The sequence below is a fragment of the Bombina bombina genome, chromosome 6 (assembly GCF_027579735.1).
Source record: "Bombina bombina isolate aBomBom1 chromosome 6, aBomBom1.pri, whole genome shotgun sequence".
Lineage (NCBI taxonomy): Eukaryota > Metazoa > Chordata > Amphibia > Anura > Bombinatoridae > Bombina > Bombina bombina.
The window spans coordinates 182,855,471-182,868,736 of NC_069504.1; the positions used below are offsets into that span (position 1 = coordinate 182,855,471).

The window sequence follows — 13,266 nt, forward strand, 5'->3', positions numbered from 1 at the left end:
CTCAAACATAAAAGCACTACACACACAACTCACACACAAAAACACTGCACACACAAACTCTGCGCACATATCTCACACATAAAAACACTGCATGCACACCAATATGATTTTTATAATTTTCCCAAAATAAGAATGTAATCTTGGGCTACACAATGCCTGTGACACCGAGCACCAGTTTTACTAATGTTTCTACACCCATTAACTCGCCCTTTACTGAGAACAGTGCCTTAACATACTTTAGTACAGTGGAAGCAGCAATTGCCTGGGCTTAATCTTTATCAGCATTGATAATAAAGACTGTCCTTTTAAGCACAACAGACAGCATCAGGGCCAGCAAATAATAATTCCATGAGCTCTCTCTATCTTGTCCAGTGCTCACATACATTGCCTTTATCAAAGTCCATAGGAGGCACTTGCTGTCTGCTTGCAGCCATGACAATCAAACTTAAATAAATCTGTTTACTTCGGACACCATGTAAAGATCTCCTGTTATAGAATGCACAGAACTCATGAAGGCACCATTGTTCAACTTCAAGACCTTTTTATTAACTGAAGATAACACACCCATTTCACTGTTATACCTCATGCTTGTCCCTAGTGTTAGAATATATGAACTGCAACAAATATAAACAGCAACAACTGGAACAAACCATTATGATATATTCATTACACTAATAGACTGTAATGAGTATAATGCATGGGGCAGTGGACCAGATTCAGATCTAACAATACAAGGGCACTGGTTAATAGTGCTATTTGAAGTCTTAGTGGGAAAGTAAGGGAAGCTAATTTTTTTTATCCATAAATGCTCATGTCAGATTATAGAGTGTAGCATATCATGTTGCATGAATCAAACTAAATTAATGCATATCATGTTGCATGAATCAAATGTAATTAAAGTGTTAAAAGTGTTAAACTATGTATAGCATTACATAAGGGATGCACAGTAGTTTCCAAGTTGAAATTATGAGAAAACCTGTTTATCCATGTCCGCCTAAGCAAAAAATTATTTTAGTGCAAAGGATTCTGGGTACATTCATCCAAAGGGGTGCACAATCCCTACACAGATAGCCATATGCATATACAGGGGCCGAATTACCAAAGTGCGGGCAGACATGATACGCTGTGCAATGCCATCCCCTGCACATTCGCGGCCGCTAGCAGGGGGTGTCAATCAACCCGATCGTGTGCGATCGGGCGGATTACTATCCGCCGCCTCAGAGGTTGCGGACGAGTTAAGGAGCTGTGGTCTTAAGACCGCTGCTTCTTAACTCCTGTTTCCAGCGAGACTGAAGGCTCTTGCGGAAACAGTTGCATATAGTTCTATACGGAGCTAAATCGGCCCCCACAGTGTTTTGTTAAAAACAGCTTTACCACACAATAAGCAAAACAGTTTCTAAGAATGAGGAGAGGGAAGAGCAAGTCCTAGCTCAGAGAAATACCAGCCCACCACCTCCCTGCTGGCTCCTGGTAGCACCCCTGCTCGACCCCAATCTCCCCCCCTGCGGACACAAGCATAGTAGTGGTGCCACTAGTTCATAAGCGAACGTACTGTCACCTTACCATGACAAATTTAAAAAAAAAGTTCCAATTTACTTCTATTATTAAATTTACTTAATTTTCTCTTCATTCTCTTGGCATCATTTTATTATTATTATTATTATTTTTAGTTATTTGTAGAGCGCCAACAGATTCTGCAGCGCTATAAACAAATGCGGAGTACAACAAAACATTTATAGGGATCAAACGGGTAGAGGGCCCTGCCAAGAGTCACACTGTTGTAGTCAGCTCTTAAGAAGATGATCTACAAACAACTGGACTCTTAGGCTTACATGCTAAAGGGGTTCAGGGGATAGGTGTCAATCAACCCGATCGTACTCGATCGGGTTGAATACCGGTGATTCCTGTAAGCCTCATCAGAGCAGGCGGACAGGGTTATGGAGCAGCGGTCTTTAGACCGCTGCTTCATAACTGCTGTTTCTGGCGAGTCTGAAGACTAGCCAGAAACACGGCCCTTCAAGCTCCATACGGAGATTGATAAAGGAGCCTCAAGGTCTGAGATATAGGGGGAAACAGTGCAGTTAAGGGCTTTGTATGTGAGAATGAGAATAGAATTTTGTGTTTGATCCTAGAGGCAAGAGGAAGCCAGTGAAGGTATTGGCAGAGAGGTGCAGCAGATGAAGAGCGACATGTAAGGAAGATGAGCCTGGCAGAGGCATTCATTATGGATTGTAAAGGAGCTAGGCGGCAGCAGGGGAGACCAGAGAGGACAGAGTTGCAGTAATCGAGGTGGGAAAGGATGAGAGAGTGGATTAAAATCTTAGTTGTGTCTTGTGTAAGGAAATGTCTAATTTTAGCGATGTTTTTAAGGTGGAAGTGGCAGGCTTTAGCCAAGGACTGGATGTGAGGAGTGAAAGAAAGATCTGAGTCAAATGTGACCCCAAGACATCGGGCATGCGGGGTAAAAGAACAGCAATACACTACTGGGAGCTAGCTAAACACATCAGGTGAATTAAGGACAAGAGCCAAGTGTGTGCAGCCAATCAGCAGCTAGCTAGTGCATTGTTGCTCTTGAGCACCACCGTGCATAGTTGAGTAAAGGCTGTAAGGTTTTTTTCTGCAGAACTGAAACTTACTTGGCTACAAATTGTCATAGATTTTATGGAACAGTGTGTTCATATTTATAGATTTATTATAAAAAAAATATGTGAAATTAATAAGATGAAGCCATAATTAACATGAAAAAAGACATTAAAGGGACAGTCTACACCAGAATTTTTATTGTTTAAAAAGATAGATAATCCCTTTATTATCCATTCCCCAGTTTTGCATAACCAACACAGTTATATTCATATACTTTTTACCTCTGTGATAACCTTGTATCTAAGCCTCTGCAGACTGCCCCCTTATCTCAGTGCTTTTGATAGACATGCAGGTTAGCCAATCAGTGCAGACTCTTAAAAAACTCCACGGGAGTGAGCACAATGTTATTTATATGACACACATGAACTAGTACTGTCAAACTGTGAAAAACTTTTAAAATGCTCTGAGCTAAGATGCGGTTTTCAACGGTTTAGAAATCAGTTTGAGCCTACCTAGGTTTAGCTTTTCAAAAATACCACAAAGGGAACAAAGCAAATTTAAAGTGAAGGTAAACTTTGGTTAATGAAAGCCCGTTTTTTTTTTAAATACTATTAAAAACAGGGGCACTTTCATTCATCAAAGTTTACAATGCGGCCGTTTTGTTAAGAAAATTACCTTTTTTTCTTTTCACAGCTAGAGCAGCTTCCCCCACCTAAAGGTCCTCTATTCACACGTCAGCAAAGACTAATCCTGCTTCCTCCAATCACAGCATGGCCTCATGCAATGACTACCCTGGGGGGAAAGCTGTGATTGGAGGAAGCAGGATTAGTCATTGCTGACGTGTGAATAGAGGATCTCTAGGTGGGGGAAGCTGCTCTAGCTGTGAAAAGAAAAAAAGGTAATTTTTTTTAACAAAATGGCTGCTTTATAAACTTTGATGAATGAAAGTGCTCTGGTTTTTAATAGTATTTTTAAAAAACGGGCTTTCATTCACCAAAGTTTACCTTCACTTTAATGATAAAAGTCATTTGGAAAGTTGTTTAAAATTTCATGCCCTATCTGAATCATGAAAGTTTAATTTTGGCTAGACTGTCCCTTTAAACTCAAAAACATTCCATTGTGCACACAAAGGAGCACCATTTAAAGGGATATTTTATTGTTATTATGATGATTATTTATTAGATTGTGTCATGTTTGCCACTTGCTAACTATCTGTTTAACCTTTGCAAAGGGGTAAAACACATGGCTAAAGCCACTTGCTAACTATCTGTTTAACCTTTGCAAAGGGGTAAAACACATGGCTAAAGTCCATCTCAGGAGCTGAAAAACGCATTCCTGAGCAGGACATGGATGGTCACTGGCGAATACAGAAGTATGCCATGTCTGATTGGTTCACCAACAATGTCCTACTCAGGAGCTGTAATGTACTGTGGCTTCCAAGTGGGACTTTAGCTATGTGTTTTTCCGTTTTGCTGGGGTAAAAGCATGTAGCAAGAAAAAGTCACTAGTGAAAAATAACATGGTTCCACTGTTCCTTTAAACAGATGTGAGAGAACTGTCCCTAGTTATTGTACCACCTAGTGTTCTCCACAGTATATAACATTTAACAATAACATGTCATTCTGTCATTTCATACTAGTAATAATCACTAAATTAATATTTCACAAGATGATATGTAAAAATGATGCAAAGATTTTTAAAACATTTTTAAAACTGTAAGAAAAAACAGAGGTTACCATTGTTTCTCTAGCATCATTTAGATGTAGTGAAAAACTACACTGGCAGAATAATAGATGCTTGTATAGCAAATTCATATTTGGGCCTGGTTGGTGACTACAAATGTGATGTACGCTACGTACCTGGATATGTAGGTTTAATAAACACAGTAACCTGTAGCAATGGACCTTTGAAATGTAATTCAAACCTTGATTCAGTGAACAGTGATTTTCACTTCAGAAAACAAAAAAAATAATAATTCTGTCTTTTATGCACATTCCGCCTTTGGAAAAATCAGTGACTCATTCGCTTAGAGAATGCATTACAGTTGCCATCTGAGGGTGTGTGTTGGAATATGGCTGCTTATTAGCTATGGGAATGCAGAATTCATCATTCAGAACATAAGTTAGACTATTAAGGGTTCTCAAAATGATAAATCTACAGGTGCAACGGGTGCCTTTATTTGTGTACTTTGCACACAATCACATTTAATACATGCGAATAGCTTTGGCTTAACCTTCATACAGGGCTCTATACATCTTGCTGTGATTGTGCAGCAATTAAATACGTCTGTGCATTTACATGTATAATACAGGTTAAAAAAAAGTATTTCGCAGGTCAGAATCTGAAAATACAGTTGACCTTGTGTGGCCTATGCACATCACCATACATGTTTCTAAAAACATACTAAATAATGGTATTCCCTAGCGTGTTTTCTTTGGGTTCTGTAGCCCCAAAACAGTTTTCTTAGCAAGGGTGTAATATATTTATTTTATTAAAAAAGGCTGTCATTTTTAACTCTGCGCAAGGTGCATACAGGCAAGATAGGCATGCTTTCCTGTCAATCAAGTGTACTCACAAAGGATACACACCAACCAGTGGCTACGTATGCGCATAGACCTCAACAGTGGGTGGGCACTGGGCAAATGGTGCAAATATTTCAAAATTAAAAACAGCTAAGTAGCTTAACTGCAAACATATTGCAGACTTGCTTATCAAACGATAGTCTAGTCATTAGAGCCCAAGAATAGTTTGCACAGAAAATGCCCCTTACCTTACAGCAAAGTTTCAGCAAAGCACAGGGCAAAGCACATGGGTGAAACAAACAACCAGCCTATTTCACCCATTAGGGCTGAATCCCTAAGGTGTTAATGATAATTCAGTTGTACGGCTATACAGGCAGGCAACATATAAAGGATAAGTACAGACTGTGACACAGGGAATTAATTAAATGCACTTGCACAAACTATCCAGCAAATTGCAAGCCCATTTGGCAGCAAAGGTTACAGGCCACCATGCATCGAAGGCGTGTATAAATCACCTACTATAATGTGGTAGTCACTGTTATTTTGTGACCCTGTAAAGGGATGGTAAATCAGAGTGTTTAACAAATGCTAGGATTTACCATCAATAAAAATAAAGTTGAGTTTAAGTAATCAGTTACTAAAATAAGGGTGCTAAACTTACCCTGACTGTGCTGCTGCACCTCGCTAAACTCAGCAGCTCCGGCTGCCCACAGCACAGCGTTCTCCTTCAATAAGGTGACGTTTGCACCTCCAAACCAATAGCCGTGCGTGCCATCTGACAGTGTTCTGTACTCTAGAACAGCTGTTGGTTTAGCTGTGCAAATGTCAACTCATTGGTAGAAGAGTATTGTGCCGTGGGAGGTCGGAGTCTCTGAGTTTAACGAGGTGCAGCGGCACAGTCAGGGTCAGTTTAGAACCCTTTTTTGATAATTGATCACTTAAACTCAACTTTATTTGTAGTGATGGTAAATCCTAGTGTTTGTTAAACCATCACTTTAATGATCTGTTCATTGGGACCCACCTGGATTTTCCCAGAATCACAGTTGGCCAACCAATAAATGCTGCCACATTTTGCTACGTCGGCCATGCATATTACACAAGGAAAAATGCACTACTTAAAGGGATAGAAAGGTCAAAAATTAAGTATGCATGTGAGCACTTCAATTTTAAATATAAGCATTTTTTCTATATACTTCCATTAGCAAAAATGCTTCTAGTAAAAGTTTTTACCATTTTTCTGCAGCATATGCACATATGCTTAATGACCCCATGCACCAGTATTGAAACACGACACCTCAGAGAGTCAGCAGTAAGACACAAATGACATCTTCAGAAGCAGTACACACCACTGTAAGCATGCTGTCTGAATACTAGTGCACAAGTCCTTACAGGATATGTACGTATGCCGCTGAAAAACATTAATACATTTTACTAGAAACATTTTTGCTAATTAAAGTATATTGCAAAAATGCTTATATTTCAAATGTAAATGCACCCATGCACATTTCAATTTTGACCTTTATATCCCTTTAATTAAAATACCAAATACATTAAGCGCCATTTTCTAACTGGAAACACAGATTGTTTCAATTAAGCCGTCATTATTATTACATTCTATTAAACACCAAGAGCTTAACATCTGTAGCATAAAAAATGGCACAGATGATCCGTACTCATCAGTGAAGCAATATCCCTTAAAGCAACATTCAAACTGTAACTGATTACATTATTAAGACTGAATGTGCAATTCCTCAACAATGAAATGTCTTGTTTGCCAGTTTATGTGGTACAAATTCTTGGCAGACAAGCGGCATAAGTCTAGAGACAAAATCACACACACCCATGTGTACGCGCACACACATACTGTGACATTGATCCACTTATTTAATAACTGTCACAATGAGAATAAAAGAATCAGGTGGAGTTCCTAAAATCACAATGAGAATAAAAGAATCAGGTGGAGTTCCTAAAATCACCAACACTGTATTTATAAAAGTTTGCATAAAGTTCGAGAAAATAAGTAGTCAAAGTTTTCACTAACATGTCATTGCTCCCCAGGCTATGAGGTCATTGTGCAGCCATGATAGTGATATATTACTTGCTTCTTTTTAAGTATGGACTTCACATTTATCCTAGAATTACCTTTAACATTACAGTAATGTAAAAAAAAAAAAAAAAAGCAATCCAGACTTTCCCTTGTGGGGTTTCTATGTTCAGTCACAGACAGGAACCAAAGAAACATTACTGACAAGTTCCTAACTGATTAATATGTTATGTTGTGGCAATCAAAATTCTAAAACATGTAAGCAGTTAACCCTTTCTGATTGCAGTGGGCAGTTTCTATATATGCAAGAGGCATTAGCTACCAGTGAGAGAGAACAGGCATTGCAAGCCCTCTAATACAGCCAAAGGGTTAATGCAGCATGTTTATTTTGCTTTATCTGAACAAGTCTAGTAAAATACATTACAATATGAACATTGACTAAATGGACATCTCCAAAGGTGCAGCATATATGTTATTCTGGTTTAGCAATCTTCAAAACAATTATATTGTTACATGTTAATATTACATCAACAAATGTGTCAGGCTTCTATATATATATATATATATATATATATATATATATATATATATATATATATATATATATATATATATATATATATATATATATATATATATATATATAACAATATGCTAATTAATATGGAAGTAGCTGTCATTTCTCCCAACCCAGCCCTCTCCCCCTTACCTTTACTACATCGTCATTGAGATGCTTGGGATCCCGGTTGACCAGGTCTATCTCTTTGGTGTGCATGTCCCGGACTGCCTTCTCGCTGTAGGTCTCCTCTGCCATGTTCTTGTTATTAGGTTTATAGATGTTGCCTTGATCCCTGAAGATAGGGGTAGTGTATAGGACACCCTGGGGTGTATTGGTGGGGGGGAAAGGAAGAGATGTAGAAAGAAGAAAAAGAAAAAAAGAAAACTTTTAGCAAGTTACAAACATAGATGGGAAGTAACAGAGTTGTCAGAGTGAGCTGAGCAAACTTCTCTCGCACTGTACTGCCAAGGCTTGGTTTATAAAAGGATCCATGCAAAATACCACACCCCTCTGTACCAGAGCACCGACTCCCTCCAGCAGGGGTCATCGGATAGCGATTTTACATCGTGAATACTCTTCATTCCTAGGGGATTCCGAGACCCCTCCCGGATAGGCAACCCCCTGCCACACCCCTAGGCTAGAAGAGCAGCAAGTTTGCGTGGGGAAGGCCTGAGCGCCACACCCGTATATGTATGTGTGTGATTCCCCTCTGATGCAGTGCACAGAACAACCATTAACCCCTTGCCTACCAGAGGGGGCTACAACACTCACTCACTGAGATCCAGGAAGCTAACTTCTCTGTGCAGCAGCATCTCCATCTTATCATTCTTGATGTTCATTCTATGCAGCATCTCTGCGCCAATTTCTAATTGTATTTACATAAATAAAAAGTTGTCTGCCTTTACTATTTAAAGCCATCTCATACCAGCAACAGTTCATATGTAGAAATGAGGCGTACCAAAATCTGCAGAAACAAAATACTTTTTTATGCATGTTTTTTTATTTTTTATTGCCAATTAAAGTGCCTTTTACAGAGGATGTCAAGCATGCTATATATTTGCTGTACTTGTAATGAACTTGCTGCATACTGTTCATTGTTTAGATCAGCGCAGGAGTTTATCTGTCTCTTATTGGCTACAGCAAAGGAGACAATGGATATGAATTCTACCATGTTGTATTACAAGTAGCAAAACCCTGCACATTTTTCAGTCAAAATACATAATTTGTTTTAATGCAGTTGTTTTGCAATGTAGCTTTTACATAGACTTTCCCTTTAGTGCAGTTTTGAATACAAACGTTATTGCACAATTCTCCATTTTCTTAGTTTTAAGGTTTGTTGGAGTATACTTATACTTGAAGATACATTTGTCCTGTCACACCTGCAACTGGGGGCTAGTGTACCATGGCATGCTAGGTGGAAAACAGTACTCTACGTTGTGCATCCAGATGTGACTCTCTTAAAGGGACATGAAAGTAGAAACCCACATTTTTTCTTTCATGATTTATAAAGAGAATGCAATTTTAAACATCTTTCTAATTTACTTCTATTATATAATGTCGTTTATTCTCTTGATATTCTTTGCTGAAAAGCATATATAGATATGCTCAGAAGCTGCTGATTGGTTGCTACACATAGAAGCCAATTGTGATTGGCTCACCAATGTGCATTGCTTTTTCTTCAACTAAGGATATCTAAAAAATTAAGCAAAATAAATAATAGAAGTAAATTGTAATGTTGTTTAAATTTGTATTCTCTATATGAATCATGGAAGAAAGATTTTGGGTTTAGTGGCCATTTAAGTCAAATCAATCTATTATTTTAAATTATTAGCTCAGTTACATTAAAATAAGCAAGAGGAAAAAAAACATTTTTTTTACATAATACCCTGTCCCAAGGTTGTAACTAAAGCTCCACAGCCCATCTAAATACTGAAAAAAAATATAGACAATATGTAATTAGCTAGATAGATGGATGATAGACAGACAAACAGATAGAAAGACAGACATAGATACATACATATATATAGATACATTCATATAGATAGGTAGATAGATTGATAGAGCTAATTACTTGTAGTAACTTTAGCCTAGGGCCTAGTGAGTTCTCTCATAACTGTATTTGACCAAGCAAATAATTTAGTATGATAAATTACTTTTTCTAATTTTCTAATTCTAATTCGTGATTTGCTGGTAATTTTCATATCATAAAATGGCAATATGTTGCTACCCTTGGAATTCCCATAGTAAACACCAGAAGAGTGCATTTTTTTACCAAAATTAAATTACATTCTAATTTAAGTAACAAATCATTATTTGGGCTAAAATATGCACCGCATGGAATGTAAACAACCATATGATAGTGTGTAATGTATAAGACATAGTACAATTCCTTTATGCATTCACTTTTGTTCAGCTCTTCTCTTCAACAGAAATGTCTGACAAAATCCCAAACTATGTTCAAAAGTTGCAAGCTGTTGCTAAAGGTATATTGAATCCCAGGAATTTAGCAGCCTGTATCTTATTTTAAGGGCAGAGCCACAATGTGCTAACAAGTTAGGTCTCTGTGAAAAGTGATGTGCAGATGATAGGTATTTGTACAGTCTCTGGGGAGGGGTTGTGGGGTTTTGTTGATGAGTTTTACATTAATTTTAATGCTAAAGGGGGCATTTAAATGAGTTGCGGCTTCCTTGGAAGATGGTCTGTGGTTTTAGGCTTCCACTCTCGATACCCTGACTGAAAGGAATCCATGGCTGAAATATTTTAATGCATTTTTGTAGATTCTCTTCATTCTTAGTTTATGTTTTAATCTTATACAGTTATGATGTTGTCAAAAAATCCTTGATAGCTGTGAGTGTTCATTAATCATGTCTTCAAAGGTTCAGAATATACCTTCAGAGGGACATGAATATATCATCTAGATGCTCTGTAATGTATAGACAGACTTGCCTCCACAACACCACATAGACATAGATGGCAGTAATTCTTCACACATCATTGGAAACTTTCTGAACATAAACATTTCTTCTTCACATACCAGTACTCCAGTGAAGTGCAGTAGGCAATGAGGATACATTAATAAACTAGTTCATAAACATCTGGTATATTACAGTGATGGCAAATTGACAATGAATATCCTTAACTTGGGAAATATAAGTTGCTCTTATTATGAGAATCAAATGGATTGAAACTTTTTCTCATAGAATGTCAGCCCTAGTGTCCTTTTTTTAACACATTATTATCACATGTTGTCCTGTGCTCAGGATACACCCTTTGTATTTTTTAACATTGTGTGATGTTTAAAGGACTGGTTAAAGCATGTGCAAGAATATATAGTATAGCATTATGGATATATTTTCTAGGCTGTAAAACACTGTGCAGTGATTTAATATCAAAGTTAGATGTGAAGCACAAATATCATTCTTCTTTGATTTTTCTACACAGGCAAAAGCGACTGTTGAGTGATTTTAACCCCTTAGCTTCCAAAAAAAGGCTTCAACACTATTTCTTTTTTGAATTATTATTATTATTTTGATAACATTTCATACTACATGAGTGTGATTGTCACAAAGTCTTGATCAGGATTGCTATACAATTTGATCTAGGTAAAGTGTGTTTATCTGAGTTTAGTTAATTTTAACCCAATCCTTCTCTTTTTTTTTTGTCCTAATAAAAATAAAGGTGTGTAAATAGATATTAAAGTAATTTTATATGTGTACAGTATATATCAGCAAATGACCATTGTATTGTAAAATTCTAGAAGTATTTGATTTTAATGTCTGCAAAATCATCATTACGGCAATTTATGGCCCATGAATATACCCATACAAAAGCCTATTGAGTTGTATTTAACTGCTGAAGCCAATCAGGAACCAAAATAAATTACATCTTATAATGATTAAGTATTCACTGTCCATCATGTTGTAGGGCCTGGGTTATATATCCTGAAGAATACACTCCAGCTAGAATTTCAGAATTTGTCTGGCATAAATTACAGGAAAAGCAGACAAAATAAATGATAACAGTCCATTACAAATTTTATTTATTACACATAAATATACATTTTATGGGAAATTTAATTGTTATTTAAAAGGATATTAAAAAAATATCTAGAGATGCCAATAAACTAATTTTGTAACCTAAATTTTCTTTAAATTGATGGAAATTGCCTAAACAAGCTTTTGATTTGCAGCATTTTGAAGAAAACCTAGGTTAAAGAATTTAGTTTTTGACTCCCTAGGAAGCAATGGACAAGGACTATTTTTTTTTTTACAAAAAAGTAAAAAAATAATCTTTAATGTCCTTGTCATATCCCTTTAAAACTGTGCTAGATAACTTCCTAGTACAGCTATTAAATCTGGCAATCCCTGTCTAAAAATAAGAACTAAAATGTAATGGTAGTCATCAGCGTTCTTAAGGATTCCTACATTTTATATTTCTCTAAACAAAATTTATATTTAGCACTTATTCTGATTGAGTGATCTTATCAATAGCATTTATCTTCTCCTGTTAATTCAGCCCCCTATAATAACTATATAAAATCATGGCAAGCAAAAGCAGACACTCCCCATAGCTGTATCAACACACCTGGGCTCCATGCACTCCACCGCTGCCTCCCATCCTCTGAATGATATATCAATAGGCAACAGCATGCCAAGCACAGCCCATACATCATAAACACTTTGTATGGAGAGCCAAGTTACATTCCAGTCCCTACTCCCCCAAGCAAAATTGTTATTACATAGGTATTTCCAAGAGTGCTTTTTTCCTCATCTCGTGCACAGCAGTAATATTGTATATTATTTGGAGCTGTACAAGACAAGTAGAGATACATGGCTGAACTTTTTATCTTTGATATTGTGCAAACTTTTAGCACCAGCTGAAGTAGTTGGTAAAAAAAAAGCATCTAATGTATGTTAGTTACAGGGATAGGTAAAATACAAACTTTATAGAGCTGTGAAAGACCAGATATTAGAAAAACACTGACAGTTCCAGCCTTAATCTTTTAGTTGCTGCAAAGTAACGTATAACTTGCCAAAGGCAACGACCAGTAATCAGTCCTACCTCCTCATCTATGTATTTGCCACCAGACATGATGTCCTTCAGTTGCTGGGAGTTCTGACTGAGCTTTCAGTGAGGTATGATTTAAAAGATCCCAAAAGAGGAAGATACTGTATTGTGTAAAGGCACAGCTATGGGAAGGAGGGGAAGGAGGTGGCTGTGTGTGTGTGTGCATGATGTTGCTGGCTGAGCTCCAATGTTTGTTCAGCCTGGTTTTGGCTTGGATGACAGCAGAGTTGAACAGAGACACATCCCTGAGCCTCAAGGAGCAAAAAGAAATAAGGTGCTCCAAGCCACAAAGTTTTCATCTGGATGTAAAGTTTTGATCTTGAGACACTGCCTTAATAGATTTTGCTAGAATGCACCATCTCCTATACTGGGAAAATATTCTCTGTATGGCAGATGCTGTTCTACATTGTAACTTCAGATAACTTCAGCTAAGACTGGATCTTTTAACTTGAATTTATCAAATTATAGTCCTTAAACTTTGGAGAAAGTGG

General features: G+C 37.2%; 1 protein-coding gene across 1 annotated transcript in view; it reads right to left on the reverse strand.

Moving 5' to 3' along the window:
* CAV1 (caveolin 1) overlaps positions 1–12,959 on the reverse strand; it is a 49,528-nt gene extending 36,569 nt beyond the window's left edge. Inside the window, exons 1-2 of the mRNA XM_053716692.1 lie at positions 12,770–12,959; positions 7,859–8,029 (exon numbers count right to left, since the gene is read on the reverse strand). Coding sequence (XP_053572667.1) covers positions 7,859–8,029; positions 12,770–12,799 — 201 coding nt within the window. The 5' untranslated portion in view covers positions 12,800–12,959. The remainder of the gene's footprint in view (positions 1–7,858; positions 8,030–12,769) is intronic.
* Between the last annotated feature and the right edge of the window lie 307 nt (positions 12,960–13,266).